General features: G+C 49.7%; 1 protein-coding gene across 1 annotated transcript in view; it reads right to left on the bottom strand.

Moving 5' to 3' along the window:
- DENND11 (DENN domain containing 11) overlaps positions 1 to 18,276 on the bottom strand; it is a 33,278-nt gene that overhangs the window by 13,887 nt on the left and 1,115 nt on the right. The window contains exon 2 of the mRNA XM_075602618.1: positions 8,754 to 8,853. Coding sequence (XP_075458733.1) covers positions 8,754 to 8,853 — 100 coding nt within the window. The remainder of the gene's footprint in view (positions 1 to 8,753; positions 8,854 to 18,276) is intronic.

The raw sequence follows: 18,276 nt of genomic DNA, 5'->3' as shown, positions 1-18,276 counted from the left end.
GCAAACACGTAAAGACTTGGTGTTGGGGTAAAACCAACAGACAGATCAACAGAAGCCGAAGACATGTTAGCAAGAGAGACTGAAAATCTGCGACGAGAAAGGTATGAGGAGAACCAGGATCGAGCTTTGTTGCGGATACCAAGGGAGTATGGGAAATGAAGTTGAAGAGGGTGATTAACTGTATCAAAGGGAGCAGAGAGATCGAGCAGGGTTAGAAGGGAAAGTGATCTTCGGATTTTCTCACAAGAGATATATATTCCTCAATGGGTATATATTCATCGAGGATGCCGAGGTTTCAGTCAAACGCGTTGGTAAATCGCTAACTTTTTAAGTCAGAGGACACTGTCTGTAGTTCTGACGGCCATCTTGGGTCCCTTGAACCCGGAAGGGGAGGCGACTGGAGTCGCAGCTCGAATGCTGATCCAAGGCCGAGTGATCGGGGGAAATCTGTCCTGTGATCCAGAGTTGGGTACGAGTGTGCCCTTATAACACTCGAGGCTCGTTTTTATTGGGATTCAGTGAGGGTATTTTTATTCCTCCCCCTATTTGTATACTTTGAGTAAAATTATTTTGTGCCGTGTTCTGCGGTTTTAATCTTCTCGGGAGGAGCTGTTCAGTTGGAAGAGGATTGGGTTCTATGCTGATCTGTGTGATTACTAAAGGGCACATGCGAGTCCAATTCATTAATAAATATTTGAACACCATTAATTTTAAAAGAAGTTCTGTTCACGTTGTTCTATGCTCATGTATATCATTGGCTACTTTAGTGAGCACAGTCTCTGCCGAGTGATCTGTAAGAAAGCCAGATTGTAAGGGGTCCAGGAGGGCATGGAAATTAATAAAGTTGATCATACGGGAGAACACGAGATGTTCCGGCAATTTGGAGACAAAAGGCAGGAGGGATATAGGACAGTAACTACTAAAGCAAGTAGGGTCTAGGTTGTTTTTGGAAATAGTTGGGACCACCGCATGTTTAAAGGAGGGGCAAGTGCCAAAGGACAGGGAGGAATCGAAGATGTGGGTGAGAGTCGGGGCTAAGACAGGAGTAAGAGTTCTGATAATGTATGAGGGGATAGGATCGGGAGGGCATGTGGTAGAGGGAGACGAGAAGATCAGAAACTTCCAACTCTAACAGATGAAAAGGAGTCTCCTTGTGGATATCATCCACCTTGCCTTTAAAAAGTAGTCGGAGAAATGACGGAAGTATGGAAAGTGGGAGGGGGGGGTTAAATACAGAGAAAAGACAGCGTGGATTGGATTTGTGAGTGTTGATGAGTGAGAAAAATATATAGTGTCTGTGCTCAGAGAGAGCAGAGTTAGAAACAGGAGAGTAGAAATTTATAGTGCAGAAAATCAGCCCGAGTGTGAGATTTCCTCCATAGGAGCAAGTGCGAAAAGAGCGTGTTTGTGAATTTAGTGAGGCGGAGCATATAGGAGGAGAGGAGAGGATAGAGTTGTAAGAGTTGACAAGATTGTCAGTGTCAGAGGAAGGAGAAAGGGAAGAGAGTTTAGTGTTTAAGGTAGAGGTCAGAGCAGAGGTCAATGGAGCAAATGGCTCGAGAGTAGCGAATAGGGGGTGGAATAAGTGGTGGTGAATCAAAGGAGTTGACGGTCAGAGAGCGGAAAGGAGGGGAAATAGAGAAATCAGAAAGGGAACAGTTTTTAGTAATGACCAGGTATAAATAGTGACCATCCTTGTGGGTGCCGGAATTAGTCCATTGGTATGGAGGAGATTAATGAGAGATGGCAAAATGCCCAGGAGACTGAGGGATCATCAACAGGACAGTCGAAGCCCCCCCAGTAAAAACAGGAGGAGAGAAAAGGGAAGGTAGGATTCAAAGCCAGAGAGAAAGGTGGAGGTAGAGGTCAGTGGTCTGCAGATGACCGCCAGGTGCAGAGGTTAGAAAAGCTGGAAAACATGTACCTCAAAAAAGGAAGACAACAGATGAGGCGTAGGGCAGATATAGGGAGCGGGAGGAGGAGACCATCTCCTCCCCGCTGGCCATTGGGGGGGTGACATTTTGAGCCAGCTCTCCTGTGATTTTATCAAATTAACTATTGAAAGGATTGTGCACGCTTGACGTGTAGATCCTTTCAGTGTGTTCGAGAGGGAAAAAAGTAAGTTCACCCCAAATTCATCACCTGGACCATGACTGTATAGATGTGTACAATGGTCCAAAGTGGCTAAGACCCTGGAGTTTTTACTCTGAGGACTGAAATGGGAGAACCTAGTTTGCGATTCAGCTCATTCTGAATCTTGATCTCCCTGCATCTCAGGTACCTGAAAATGATCCTGCAGAAGCAACGAGTGACACACACTGTGCTCATTTTCATGTCATTACCCAGAATCCCTGGCGGCAGTGGAAGCACTGTTTGCTAAGAGATAATGGGGAATGGCAGACCTGTGAAACATGGTTAAGTGCTCACATGTGGGGTTTTTATTTGCTGTACTGTACGGTGGAGGTTCTTTGTCGCTTTTTTTACTCCGCACAACTTGTTTTGTGTCTATTGCACACTTTGAAACAGAGATACAAAGGCCCTTGGGGCAGTGGGGCTTGTGCAAGTGCACATTTTCGACTATCACAGTTTATACAATAAGGGCACTTGCCCTGTATACTAGGTGCACAGTGGAATAAATAAGTTTTTTCCTCACAAAAAAAAGGGACTTGTTTGAGGGGACTGTGCCTTATATAGCAAACTAGCTGAGAGACCCGGCGTTGCCCGGGATGTAAATGCGTAATAGGTAGTATTATTTATAAATGGTGGAACAATAGGTGAGTATTTGTTGTAAAGGTTGGATAATAATGTTGAAAAGAAAGATGGAAGAAAATGTAATACGATGTTGTATAAAAATGGTTTATTGTAAACACACCACAGTACAATGTATATTTTGGTGACATAAGTGATGTGAAAATGTGAGGCGTGTGTCCTGCTAGGGTGTGAGCGTGTGTGAGGCGGCGGGTGGGTAGTGAGTGCTGGCTGTGGGTCGAGGTCCTGCTAGGGTGTGAGGCGGTGGGTGTGGCGAGTGCGGGTGACAGCTGGTCAGTGATATTGTTGCGTAGGGGCAGGATGCGGCAGGTGTGTGGGGTGGGTGAGAGGCGGCGGGCGTGTGTCGAGTGGCGGGTGTCTGTTGAGTGCGTGCGGCGGCTGTGTGGCGCAGGGGTGTGAGCGGTGGGCGGGTGAAAGGCAGAAGTGCGGGTGGGCGAAAGGCAGAGGCAGGAGGGCGGACGAAAGGCATTGAAGGAGGGGAGGTGAGGTCGGAGGGGTGGTGAGGGGAGGTGAAGGGGGGCGGAGGGGAGGTCGGAGGGGAGGTGAGGAGGATGGGTGGTGGGGGGGGGGTGTTGGGGGATGGTGAGGGGAGGTGAAGGGGGAGGGGAGGTGAAAGGGGGGGGAGGGGAGGTGAAGGGGGGGCGGAGGGGAGGTGAAGGGGGGGCGGAGGGGAGGTGAAGGGGGGGCGGAGGGGAGGTGAAGGGGGGGCGGAGGGGAGGTGAAGGGGGGGCAAAGGGGGGGCGGAGGGGAGGTGAAGGGGGTAGGTGGGAAGGGTGGAGGTGGGGGGCTAGGTGGGAAGGGTGGAGGTGGGGGGCTGGGGGGGAGGTGAAGGGGGGGTGGTAAGGGGGGGGAGGTGGTGGGAAGGGGGGGGTGGTGGGGAGGTGGTGGGAAGGGGGGGAGGTGGTGGGAAGGGGGGAGGTGGTAGGAAGGTGGGAAGGGGGGGGGGTGGTGGGGAGGTGGGAAGGTGGGAGGTTGTAAGGGGGGAGTGAAGGGAAGGTGAAGGGGGGTGAAGGTGGGGGTGAAGGGGGCGGTGAATGTGGGGGTGGAGGGGGGGTGAAGGTGGGGGGGTGAAGGTGGGGGTGGAGGGGAGGTGAAGGTAGGGGTGGAGGGGAGGTGAAGGTAGGGGTGGAGGGGAGGTGAGCGGGGTGGAGGGGAGGTGAAGCGGGGGTGGAGGGGAGCTGAAGGGGTGGTGGAGGTGAGGTGAAGGGGGGTGGAGGAGGGGAGGTGAAGGGGGGAAGTGGAGGGGAGGTGAAGGGGGGGGTGGAGGGGAGGCGGAGGGGAGGCGAAGGGGGGGCGGAGGGGAGGCGAAGGGGGGGCGGAGGGGAGGTGAAGGGGGGGCGGAGGGGAGGTGAAGGGGGGGCGGAGGGGAGGTGAAGGGGGGGCGGAGGGGAGGTGAAGGGGGGAAGGGTGGAGGTGGGGGGATGGGGGGGAGGTGAAGGGGGGGTGAGGGTAGATGAAGGGGGGGGTGGAGGGGGGGAGGTGGTGGGAAGGTGGGAAGGGGGGGGTGGTGGGAAGGTGGGGAGGTGGTGGGAAGGGGGGGGGGGGTGGGAAGGGGGGGAGGTGGTGGAGGGAAGGGGGGGGAGGTGGGAGGTTGTAAGGGGGGAGTGAAGGGAAGGTGAAGGGGGGTGAAGGTGGGGGTGAAGGGGGCGGTGAATGTGGGGGTGAAGGTGGGGGGGTGAAGGTGGGGGTGGAGGGGAGGTGAAGGTAGGGGTGGAGGGGAGGTGAAGCGGGGTGGAGGGGAGGTGAAGCGGGGGTGGAGGGGAGGTGAAGGGTGTGGTGGAGGTGAGGTGAAGGGGGGTGGAGGGGAGGTGAAGGGGAGGGGTGGAGGGGAGGTGAAGGGTGGAGGGGAGGTGAAGGGGGGGTGGAGGTGAAGGGGAGGTGAAGGGGGGGGTGGAGGGGAGGTGAAGGGGGGGGGAGGTGAAGGGGGGGGGGTGAAGGGGAGGTTAAGGGGGGGGCAGAGGGGAGGTTAAGGGGGGGGCGGAGGGGAGGTTAAGGGGGGGGGCGGAGGGGAGGTTAAGGGGGGGGGGTGGAGGGGAGGTTAAGGGGGGGGTGGAGGGGAGGTTAAGGGGGGGGTGGAGGGGAGGTTAAGGGGGGGTGGAGGGCAGGTTAAGGGGGGGGTGGAGGGGAGGTTAAGGGGGGGTTGGAGGGGAGGTGAAGTGGAGGTGGGGTGAAGTGGAGGGGAGGTGAAGGGGAGTGGAGGGGAGGTGAAGGGAGTGGAGGGGAGGTGAAGGGAGTGGAGGGGAGGTGAAGGGGGGGAGGGGAGGTGAAGGGGGGGGAGGGGAGGTGGAGGGGAGGTGGAGGGGATGTGGAAGGGAGGGGAAGTGGAGTGAGGGGAGGGGAAGTGGAGTGAGGGGAGGGGAAGTGGAGTGAGGGGAGGGGAAGTGGAGTGAGGGGAAGTGGAGTGAGGGGTGGGTGAGGGGAGGTGAAGGGGGTGAGGGGAGGTGAGGGGTGGGTGAGGGGAGGTGAAGGGGGGTGAGGGGAGGTGAAGGCCGCTCACTCACCCGTCCGGCAGGTCCCACGTGGATCTGAGGCGTGAGGCAGCGTGTTGTGGCCGCTCCTCCGCTGTGTCCCGGGCGCTCGCTCACTCCGCTCCCCCGCTGACTGTAGCGGCGCCGGGGGGGGGGGGGGGTGGAGGGGAAGTGAGTGAGGGAAGGTGAAGGGGGGTGAGGGGAGGTAAAGGCCGCTCCCTCACCCGTCCGGCAGCTCCCTCACCCGTCCGCCGCTCCCTCACCCGTCCGGCCGCTCCCTCACCCGTCCGGCCGCTCCCTCACCCGTCCGGCCGCTCCCTCACCCGTCCGGCTGCTCCCTCACCCGTCCGGCTGCTCCCTCACCCGTCCGGCAGCTCCCTCACCCGTCCGGCCGCTCCCACGTGGAGGGGGGGGGGGGGGAAAGCGCGGGAAACAGGGAGAGGCGGAGGAAGAGGCGGAGCTTCCGGGACCGGTGGGGAAGAGAGCGGGAGATGTGCTGCTGAGCCCCGCTAATGTATGTAACACTGTGTGTGTGTGTGTGTGTGTGTATGTGTGTGTGTATAGTGGTGTGTGTGTGTGTGTATAGTGGTGTGTGTGTGTGTATAGTGGTGTATAGTGATGTGTGTGTGTGTGTGTGTATAGTGGTGTATAGTGATGTGTGTGTGTGTGTGTGTGTGTGTGTGTGTGTGTGTGTGTGTGTGTGTGTGTGTGTATAGTGATGTGTGTGTATAGTGATGTGTGTGTATAGTGATGTGTGTGTGTGTGTGTGTGTGTGTGTGTGTATAGTGATGTGTGTGTGTGTGTGTGTGTGTATAGTGATGTGTGTGTGTGTGTATAGTGATGTGTGTGTGTGTGTATAGTGATGTGTGTGTGTGTGTGTGTGTGTGTGTGTGTATAGTGATGTGTGTGTGTGTATAGTGATGTGTGTGTGTGTGTGTGTGTGTGTGTGTGTGTGTGTATAGTGATGTGTGTGTGTGTATAGTGATGTGTGTGTGTGTGTGTGTGTGTATAGTGATGTGTGTGTGTATAGTGATGTGTGTGTGTGTGTGTGTGTGTGTGTGTGTGTGTGTGTGTGTGTGTGTGTGTGTGTGTGTGTGTGTATAGTGATGTGTGTGTGTGTATATAGTGATGTGTGTGTGTGTGTATAGTGATGTGTGTGTGTGTGTGTGTGTGTGTGTGTGTGTGTGTGTGTGTGTGTGTGTGTGTGTGTGTGTGTGTGTGTGTGTGTGTGTGTGTGTATAGTGATGTGTGTGTGTGTATATAGTGATGTGTGTGTGTGTATATAGTGATGTGTGTGTGTGTGTATAGTGATGTGTGTGTGTGTGTGTGTGTGTGTGTGTGTGTGTGTGTGTGTGTGTGTGTGTGTGTGTGTGTGTATAGTGATGTGTGTGTGTGTGTGTGTGTGTGTATGTGTGTGTGTGTGTGTGTGTGTGTGTGTGTATAGTGATGTGTGTGTGTGTATAGTGATGTGTGTGTGTGTGTATAGTGATGTGTGTGTGTGTGTATAGTGATGTGTGTGTGTGTGTGTGTGTGTGTGTGTGTGTGTATAGTGATGTGTGTGTGTGTATAGTGATGTGTGTGTGTGTGTGTGTGTGTGTGTGTGTGTGTGTATAGTGATGTGTGTGTGTGTATAGTGATGTGTGTGTGTGTGTGTGTGTGTATAGTGATGTGTGTGTGTATAGTGATGTGTGTGTGTGTGTGTGTGTGTGTGTGTGTGTGTGTGTGTGTGTGTGTGTGTGTGTGTGTGTGTGTGTGTGTGTGTGTATAGTGATGTGTGTGTGTGTATATAGTGATGTGTGTGTGTGTGTATAGTGATGTGTGTGTGTGTGTGTGTGTGTGTGTGTGTGTGTGTGTGTGTGTGTGTGTGTGTGTGTGTGTGTGTGTGTGTGTGTGTGTGTGTGTGTGTGTATAGTGATGTGTGTGTGTGTGTGTGTGTGTGTGTGTGTGTATAGTGATGTGTGTGTGTGTATAGTGATGTGTGTGTGTGTGTGTGTGTGTGTGTGTGTGTGTGTGTGTGTGTGTGTGTGTGTGTGTATAGTGATGTGTGTGTGTGTATAGTGATGTGTGTGTGTGTGTGTGTGTGTATAGTGATGTGTGTGTGTATAGTGATGTGTGTGTGTGTGTGTGTGTGTGTGTGTGTGTGTGTGTGTGTGTGTGTGTGTGTGTGTGTGTGTGTGTGTGTGTGTGTGTGTGTAGTGATGTGTGTGTGTGTATATAGTGATGTGTGTGTGTGTGTATAGTGATGTGTGTGTGTGTGTGTGTGTGTGTGTGTGTGTGTGTGTGTGTGTGTGTGTGTGTGTGTGTGTGTGTGTGTGTGTGTGTGTGTGTGTGTGTGTATAGTGATGTGTGTGTGTGTATAGTGATGTGTGTGTGTGTGTATAGTGATGTGTGTGTGTGTGTATAGTGATGTGTGTGTGTGTGTGTGTGTGTGTGTGTGTATAGTGATGTGTGTGTGTGTATAGTGATGTGTGTGTGTGTGTGTGTGTGTGTGTATAGTGATGTGTGTGTGTGTATAGTGATGTGTGTGTGTGTGTGTGTGTGTATAGTGATGTGTGTGTGTATAGTGATGTGTGTGTGTGTGTGTGTGTGTGTGTGTGTGTGTGTGTGTGTGTGTGTGTGTGTGTGTGTGTGTGTGTGTGTGTGTGTGTATAGTGATGTGTGTGTGTGTATATAGTGATGTGTGTGTGTGTGTATAGTGATGTGTGTGTGTGTGTGTGTGTGTGTGTGTGTGTGTGTGTGTGTGTGTGTGTGTGTGTGTGTGTGTGTGTGTGTGTATAGTGATGTGTGTGTGTGTGTGTGTGTGTGTGTGTATGTGTGTGTGTGTGTGTGTGTGTGTGTGTGTGTGTGTGTGTGTATAGTGATGTGTGTGTGTGTATAGTGATGTGTGTGTGTATAGTGATGTGTGTGTGTGTATAGTGATGTGTGTGTGTGTGTGTGTGTGTGTGTATAGTGATGTGTGTGTGTGTATATAGTGATGTGTGTGTGTGTATATAGTGATGTGTGTGTATGTGTATAGTGGTGTGTGTGTGTGTGTATAGTGATGTGTGTGTGTGTGTGTGTGTATAGTGATGTGTGTGTGTGTGTGTGTGTGTGTGTGTGTGTGTGTGTGTGTGTGTGTGTGTGTGTGTGTGTGTGTGTGTGTGTGTGTGTGTGTATAGTGATGTGTGTGTATAGTGATGTGTGTGTATAGTGATGTGTGTGTTTGCCCTTCACTCCGCCTCAGGCCAATGAGAGGTGTGCGGGGGCGGGCAGCCCAAGGGAGCAATCTCATTGGCCTGGCCCAAGGTCCAATGAGATTGCCGCTAGGGACACGGGGAGGGGCACAGGGAGACACATACAGACCCGGACACATAGGACACTTTCAGAAATATATAGTAGATAGAAAAATCAAGTGCGCCATAGCCTTCTTGCTACGGCCGTACCAAAGCTGTACAAAGTATCCCCTAATAACTCCGCCCTGCCCCCCCGGCTTCTCTCTCCCTACCCCGTTCTCCGCTCCCCACCCCCGCCACTCACATAAAATCCGACTGGACGCGATGGGACCCGCTGGCCATCGATTTGAATTCCACTCCATCCAGGTCCATGTCTTGAGGTAGACACCACTCTACCATATTCCCTGAGGAAGGGAGAGAAGGGGCAGTGTTAGACAGAGAAAACCAGGCTAACGCCCTGACCCCATATAAAACTGTGTCCTCTTCCTACCATGGTATCCTACGTTAACGCTGCAGTTCTACCTTCACATTTATTTTGTTAAAGATTTCTTCACCATAATGTACAATTGGGCGTCATTTTCAACCTCAAGTTTTAGTTACATATAGTTATAAATTGATGCATTTACTTAATAAAATTTGTAGCTTAACCATGAAGCTGTGACTGACCGGACTGACCCCTGTATGCATGTCCATGCCACTCGCTGGGCTGTGGCCTGCCTGGCTTCAGTAGCCCGGGCTGCTGTACCGTTTCTATTATAGAAATTATATAGCAGTCTATTAAAGCTGCAGTTCAGGCAATATCCTGCATGTGTGTTTTTTTTAATAAATCAGTTCTGTAGTAAGAAAAAATACTTTAAGCATTTTCTGTTTTAAAAAAAAAAACAACAACTTTGAAAGACCAATTTTCTTGTATTCTATTTTAACAAGCATGCTTGTTCCTATAGCAACGATTTACATTCCCCATATTTAAAGATGTCGCCAAACTTTGCCGATCAATAGACGGAGAACGAATTGACCGGCAGCTATGCAGTTCTTTAGGTAATTAGAGATTGCCCACTTGAAACTATTGAAGTTAAAAAAAAAAAAATGGGAGCCTGAACTGCAGCTTTAATATTCAATAATCATATTAATAACAATACTGACAGTTTCAAGGGGAAACTTAGACATTTAGTTTCTCTCATTCTCCGCACTTAGTGTGCCAGCCAGTACGTAGCCCAGACACCACTGCATTACTACAGTAACCACATTGGTACCAGTACCCCTGCCAGTTTCACAGCAGAACCCAGCCAGGCAAACAAAGAATGCTGTGCAAATTGCAAAAGCCGCACAGAGAGCAAAACAAAATCCCTCACTGTAAAATATTACTACAGAGACACACAGACACACAGACACACAGACACACAGACACACAGACACACAGACACACAGACACACAGACACACAGACACACAGACACACAGACACACGAAATGACCATCGTTGGACAAAGATAGTTCTCAACTAGATTCCAAGAAAAATTCAAAGACCAAGACAACGACCTAAAGAAAGTTGGGAGGATTGTGTCAGATATGGAGCAACGTGGAGAAGAGAGGCTGCAACCGCAGTACATGGTAGATCATTGGGGAGGCTTCATCCAGCAGTGGGTTAGCAAGGGATGAGATATAGCTGCTATATATAGATAAAGTTATAGAGAAGTCTCTGCATGAGATAACAGGAGATGTTTAATTTATTATACAGTAATACTGTTATTATACCAGTTTACCATTATATTACTAGTTATACTGTGTAAAGTTAATTAAACTAGATACCACCATCTGTGTCCATTCCACATACAAGTCAACTGACCAGTAACCCTGCCACACCAATGCAGTCACTAGTTAATATCCAATTAGTGTACACGCCAAGTAGAAATCTACCAGTTTAATTGGATTGCTTGCTTTTAGGGCTGGCTGTGTAGTTGTTATAGCCAGGTCAAACATTTACTTAATAAAACTTGTGTTCTTTAACTGAGATGTCTGTGTGTGTCCAGTACTTGTCAACTCGCCGGATCTCACCGGCCTTGCTTGCTTAATCATTTATTGGATACCAACAACTAGTGGAGTGTCTGGTGGTGGATGGGGACGGGAGGACAACTGTGCAACTTCCAGTAGGGTTAGTATGTTGCAGCAGATAAAAGCCTGTCTGACCCGAGGCTAGCTGGCAGCAAGCCTAGTATAGCATATATAACAAGTGAAGAAATAATAACATGTCTAATAATAATCCCAGCTTTACTGGTTGGATGAAATGTTTTTAAAGTAGGCATGGAGGGGTAACAAGAGGTGGACGTAGTATAGGAGGTGGTGCTGAATCGGATCAAGTTGAAACTGCAGTCCAGGCTCCCGTTGTTTTTTTTTTTTTACTTCAATAGTTTCATGTGGGCAATCTCTACTTACCTAAAGAACTGCATAGCTGCCGGTCAATTCGTTCTCCGTCTATTGATCGGCGAAGTTTGGCGACAACTTTAAAAATGGGGAATGTATTTCCTCTGTTTCTGTCACTCAGTGGAAGCTGATGAATATTCATGAGCACTCCTGCACCGACATGTGCAAGAGGGAGGGCAGGGGTCACAAAAGGGGTGTGCCAGGACATGAAGGGGCAGTGCCTTAGTAAATGGTTGTTAAAATAGAATACAAGAAAATTGATCTTTCAAAGTTGTTCTTACTACAGAACTGATTTATTAAAAAAATAAATAAAAAAAAACACACATACAGGATATTGCTTGAACTGCAGCTTTAAAATCAGTAAAAAGGTTGTGGTGCTGGGGCCGATTTGCTTTCTACTCACAGCAAGTATAAGCAGAAGGACACAGCCACTAAATCCCAATCTCACTGCAGAAGGTCCACCTCCTCTCCCAGCCTAGACGACCATGAATCTCCAGTAAAATCAGAACGGGAAGTTCAAATAAGCCTAGGGGTCCCGGCTACTGAAACTAACATTGCTGATGTGGGGGAAGCAGAATTCAGTAACAATAATTAACAAAAATCGGTCAGAGAGGCTGACTGAGAAACTAAACGTAGCTAAGCTTTGCGGCTGCCTAATTAGTCCCAGTCTCGGATGGATGTGCCTGCCAGATTCCGCCGAGTCTGTCAGTCACTGCGTGCCAGCGGTTAGTGGCTTGTTCATCTCCTGCCACCACCACCATCTTATTGGCAAATCCAAAACTTGCAAAATATATGTCATAATATTAGTTATATTTTAATTTCACCATCTAGTGGGGGCCCAAATAAGACTGCACCCAAGCTGGCGTGCCATGCCAGGCAGTTCCACAACATAACATCTAGGGTGAACTGGACACCTGGCGCAGTGTGCCGGCCGGCAGATACCACCACCCAACATCTACAGTAGGTTGGGAAGTGTCAGTGCTTGGCTTGTTACACATTGATATGTCCTAAAACTAGTTACTTCTCCATCTCTCAATAACACATGGGCGGGCGGGCGGCCAAAAAGACACAGTCCATTTATTTGTTTGGTGCTCTCACTTTTCAATGATTAATATCTATTGCACTGTGCAAAACACTTGTTTTGAGTGTTATACACGTGAATCACTGACCCAGCTCGCTATCACACGACATAAGCAGGAGAGCGAACGCTCGACAGAGGAGCACGAAATTAAAGCAAGGGTCCGAGACGAGCACCGTCACAGCGCTCCAGTTACAGCGCTCCAGTTACAGCGCACGTGTTCATTATCGGTTTCTCTGATGCTTTATGTGGTTCTCTCTTTCCCCCCTATATGTTTCTTATAAAACAATAGGATTCCATTTACATCGATCAAACCGGCATAAAACAGCAGCAGCCACCAATGTAACATCTAGGCTGGCGGCACTTATTAATTAGAAGTTAACATAGAGCGACTGTTCTTTTGTTTTTCAATATAATTGACTACTAACAACACAGTATTACTACAGTGTCTGTAATAAAAAAAACTAGTAGGTAGTAGTAACTGACATATTTAATGATTGAATGGTATTTAATGCTATTAGACATGTTCCAATTCCTTTGGAGAAAGAAAAAAAAAAGCGCCATTATCTGGTAAAACATGATCTACTATAGAAATGCAATGTAAAACGTTTATAAACATTAACTATATATTTTTTTTTAAATGTTACTTTTAAACCATCTTTTTTTTTACGAAAACCATAAAAAAAAAAAAGAAAGAAAAAAAAAAGAAAAGAAGACGTTGGAGGAGAACTGAGATAAGGCTCAGTAACAGCATAAATAGCCGTGTTCCAACGATGTCAAATGAAGAGGCCATGCGCAGTCTGCCAGACGCAGCAGAAATAATAGCAGGATGGGTTTGTTGGAGAGGAGAATAGTGGTAAGGGATTGTGCAATATCCAACACAATCATGAGACAGATTGATGGTGCACCTGAACCCCAAACTTTATAAATGGCCGCGGTGCAGCCAGTGTCGGTACGCATCTGTGTTATAAGGACTTAAATAATCTGGTGTTCTGTATAGTGACTGACCGACAGAAAAGGGACCAGGTGAAGGAGTGAATGCAAGACAAAGTAGGCCCGAGGAAATGAATTGGGACTGAGCCAATTGCTTTCACGGTGAGGATAGAGAGGAGGATGGAGGTGAGGATGGAGGTGAGGATGGAGGTGAGGATGGAGGTGAGGATGGAGGTGAGGATGGAGGTGAGGATGGAGGCGAGGATGGAGGCGAGGATGGAGGCGAGGATGGAGGCGAGGATGGAGGCGAGGATGGAGGCGAGGATGGAGGCGAGGATGGAGGCGAGGATGGAGGCGAGGATGGAGGCGAGGATGGAGGCGAGGATGGAGGCGAGGATGGAGGCGAGGATGGAGGCGAGGATGGAGGCGAGGATGGCGGCGAGGATGGCGGCGAGGATGGAGGCGAGGATGGAGGCGAGGATGGAGGCGAGGATGGAGGCGAGGATGGAGGCGAGGATGGAGGCGAGGATGGAGGCGAGGATGGAGGCGAGGATGGAGGCGAGGATGGAGGCGAGGATGGAGGCGAGGATAGCGGCGAGGATGGCGGCGAGGATGGCGGCGAGGATGGCGGCGAGGATCTCCATTGCCACGTAATTGAGGCACAACAAAAGGAACAGGATCATTAGCGCACATTGAGGCTGACCACAACCACTCCAAATGGTGACATAGCTGGGGGTGGTACTGCTTCAAATGCTCGCTGATGGGCCATGTCCACATCCCTTCAACTACCTCTACCACTACTAACAACATGCCCACGGTGCAGGTGGCACCCACCCAGAATACCCCACAAAGGGTCGCAGCGTCTGCTCTGTGGCACCAAACCCACTCCCACTTTGAAGCCTACTAGGTCTCGCCCTCACTCCCCGACGCCGTTATCTCTGGGGTGGTGGTGAATTTGAGGCAGGAGGAGATTCCACAGGCAGGGAGATGGGTGAAGAAGCAAGAGAGTCACTTCTCACAGCAGGGGTGGACCATATAGCCTGCCTGATGTGCCAGAGGAGACCACCTCTTTCGGTGGGTGATGTCTCTTCCACGATGACTCACAACAGAATCCTCACGGCCTGAGATACGCGAGGACACAGGTTCACCTGTGCTGCCTCTCCCAGAGGTCATAGTGGTTAGTCTGCAACTGTTGCTGCAGACCACTCTTCCCCAGGAGTCCTCCACTGTTATTCCTACGCACCGTAGAGACACTCACCAAGCCATGACTGGGCAATCGGAAGTATTCCCACACCATGCTGGTGGCTCCCCTGGGCAGACGCCTGCTATCGTGTGATGTCTGCGAGCTAGGGGAGGAGTCTTCAATAGCAAGAAGGCAAACTAGGGAACTACCAAGACCTAGAGAGTTACGTCCACGTTCCTCCGCCTCACCACCTTCAGGACACCTCGGAAGAGCCACCATTACCACTACCCATGTCACCCTCAGCTGAAACTCCTCGGACTAAAAAGACTTACAGAAGTTGCAACCTCTTCACTGCTTGAATCGCTCCCTGCTACCCTACCCACTCCTCCTGCCTGTGGTAACACCTCCTGAATCCACACATCCCTGCCTGATAAGGCTTCCTGTGCCCTAGGTAGATCAGCAGTAGAGGTGCTGGGCATAGCAGACTCAGGTGGTGCAGCTGAAACCAGATCCCGGGGCACCAATTCAAAAACCCCATAATGGCGGACCACTAAAGGTTAGAACTGGGCACTGCTTCCGCAACGCTAACACCAGCCTGACCTGCTTGCGCACACATCACGTGCAGCCACATCTCGTGCTTTCACACCTGTTCAAACAGCTGGGCCTGTGAACCGAAATCCCCAGTCTGTCCATATACAGAGAATCACCGGAGGTCAACAACACAGAATATAGCAGCAGACACAGGTGGCCCTGACAAAAACTCACTCTCCAACAAATAGGCAATAGCCCTCAAACCCTCACTACTACCTTTAACACAGAGCTACTCGCCCACTGAGTACGTGAGTGCCCCTTTTCTATACAACTACAGTATATGTATTTTGAGATCACACACTGAGATTCGATAAAGATATAGATATCTCAAAATTAATGCCCCACAACCCTCCATCTCGCTCGCTCTCCTCCTCCTCCCACCCACACTCACTAGAAAGTGTGAAACAGGCAAAAAATGTGGGAGGTGGCAGCATAAATACTTTTTTTTTTTATTCCACATACATCATGGAACGGATTCCGGTGGATTCCCGGCCACGGATTTCCGCAGAAGCCGCTGGGGCAAGAAAGTGCCGGCGGATAGCGAGGATTCCATCGGGAATCCGGACGATGGAATCTCGTGCCAAAGATTGGAATAGACCACAAGAGACCGGGAAATTCCACGGAACAGATAATGGCCGTTCCACCCATCTCTATTCAATTGTATTGTATACATGATAATGACATCCAGATAAAAGTGTTCCATGGGTAGATTGATCTTTGCGTGTAATAAATGGTCTCTGTGACGGAGCCTTCATAGGAAGTCACCACGAGTGTAAGCTCCTGTATCCCACATTAACAGAGCAGCGAAACTCTACCTACTCCTACGCCCAGTATCGCAGTCAGAGAACAATGGAAGCAGAGGCTCAACCATCCACAGGTCCCTCCTGTCTCTGTCACCGTGTCTCTATGTCACGGTGTCACTGGGCGTGTGGGGAGATACACGTGGGGGAGGGGGAGGGGGACAGACTTGTCATTTCTGTCACCCTCCTTTTCATGGACGGATTTGATCACTGTCCCCTTCGGTTATTAGAAAGCAACTTCTCCCTACACAAACCTCAAGCCACAGACTTCTGAGTCATGGGGGAAAGAATGAAAGTGCCTACGGGGGACTTTCTGGCAGCGAAGGTTTGAACATACAAATTGCTGTTAAACACATGCACGGTTTCTCGGGCAGTGAAGGGGTTAACCTGTGCACTTCTATACTGCGCTCCACAGCTGTGTCCTGCAGAATGAGGTGTGTTTGTAATGAGGGGTGACCCCATCTCCCCCCGCCCCGGGGAGGCTGCCTCCTGCCCCATTCCCCCTCCACCCCCACCTGCCCCGGGGAGGCTGCCTCGTGCCTTTTCCTCACAGCTACCTGGAGAGGACGTGGCAGGATCACAGGGAACAGGTGCCAGATAAGATCAGACACACGAGGCAGGTAAACAAAGGAGTGACATTGCGAATGGGGACCAACAGCGGGAGAGCTGGGGAATGTGGGCTACGTACCTGGAGAGCAGGTCAGACAGGAGACCCAAGCTCAAATTAACCCCTTCACTGACCGACAGGGGACCCCAGCCTCAAATTAACCCCCCCCCCCCCCGCCACACAGGGGACACCTGCCTTAAAATTAACCACTGCACTGCCAGATGGGGGGTCCAACCTCAAATTAACCCCTTCACTGCCAGGCCGGGGGGGGGTGACCCGTGTTGGTTTCCTTAAATCTAACTGTGCAACAAGCAAAAAGGGGTCTTATTTCTTTGGAAATTACCTACAAATTGCATTTCTAAGGGGCTTCTGAATGGGAAGTGTCTGTCAATCCTGTATTTTCTTTACCCTTACCCCCATACTGTCCTCAGAGAGCCCATAGAAAGGGGAAAGTGGGGGGCGCTGCCTGTGCAAACTCTTCTTGAACACACCGACAACAGATAAAAAGGGAGCAGCCAGAAGAAAGCAAACCCGTCCCAAGTAAAAAGGTGCCACGATTTAGCACATCTAAACGCCCATTCATTTGAACGGAAGTTACAGTCGGTCGTGCTAAAGCTTTGCATCATTTAGTGAATATGGGCCAATGTTTACAAACCAACTTTAAAAAAATTATTTCAAAATACTTTACAAAAAAGTGTCAAATTTGGGTACAAAGTCAGTCACCCAGATGTGACCCCCATCTGCTAATAGCAAACGTTGGTCCTAGGAGGGACTGACCCTTTCAAAACTAACGAATTAGGCAAGCATTGTAAAACACTTCTGCACGGTTTACATGGTTCTTGTTTTTCACGCATGGCGAAAAACACAGATTGTTCTGCCCAAAAACAAGTAATCAGATTATGGCGCGGGACCAATTCGGGAAGAGAACAGAATAAGGGGGAGATAGGCTTAATCAAGCCCACCCTAAACTCCAGGTTACATCGCTACCACATATTTTGCGAACCAGATCTGATTTTTCATACACGCACTTACAGAGCGGGTTCAAAACCGCACGGCTTTTTCCTGGTGTCCAAACGCATCACAGAGACGGAAGCAAGAATGCGTTTAGAGGCGAGCCTCCCACAAAATCAGGGGCATATCGGGGTCTTGTTTTCTACACTGCTAAAAATCAGTCATACAGACTCAATCAGCAAGAGGCTCAGAAAAAAGGTCGACAGTTGATATATCGTTAGGACGTTAGATATACAACTGCTTTATTACTTCTGTTTTCTAGTAAGTGGACTGACATATGAGCCAAGCTCAGATCCAGTCTTTATACACAGTGTACTGTACACTATATGATCTCTTTTCTGGGGTGATCCTGCTCCTTCCGGATCTTGGAGGAGAGATACACACACACACACACACACACACATGTAGAGTTGATAAGGCACTATTATAGACTATTAATTATTGGGCCCTTCAATTCTCCCAACTCCTAGAGTCTACGAGGGTCACCCTGTTCTCCCTTCAGTAACTAACTCCTTGCTCCAGGGTGGGGAGCGGAGCTAGCAAACTGCAGGGATGATACATTCTCTGCCGTAACAAACACTGTCACTTTGTGTGGAGGTCTCTGCAATCGCCAATGACCTGTAACACTTGTCCCCTGTGTATATCACAGGGGGACATCTACCAATCTTGACTGAAGAAGTTAGAGCAGATCCTGCCTCATCCGACCCAGGAAGCTTTCAACCAAATTGCACCGAATAGATAATGTGACATTCAGTTGGGTCACAAATACAGTTAACCCCCGCACTGCTGGTATTACTGGCCTGCATACCAACTCTAAACAAGTAAAAAGGGGGGGTTCGGGGAGGTGAGGGTTGAACTCTATTCCAATGAATTGCTATAGGAGAGGAAACACACTGCAGAGCCATGGAGGTGACCAAGTGGTTAAAACCCACCTAGCATGTGTATAACATACAGACACAACGTATAAAGACAATAGAAGCCAGGTACAGTATATACATTACAGAGCCAGGATATCAACGCCCGGCAGGTGCATTAAATGGATACACCGATTAAAATGAATGATGAAGGGACATGCACTGGTCAGCTGGATACAATTAGAGAGAGAATTGCTGATGTTCTTGTACAGACACACATACAGTTTAGGGCAGGAGTGGATGAAGATATTATAGTGTAATGAATCATGGATATAATACAAGTTATAGTC

This window comes from Ascaphus truei, chromosome 5, assembly GCF_040206685.1.
Source record: "Ascaphus truei isolate aAscTru1 chromosome 5, aAscTru1.hap1, whole genome shotgun sequence".
Classification (NCBI taxonomy): domain Eukaryota; kingdom Metazoa; phylum Chordata; class Amphibia; order Anura; family Ascaphidae; genus Ascaphus; species Ascaphus truei.
This window is presented reverse-complemented; position numbering and strand designations above follow the sequence as displayed.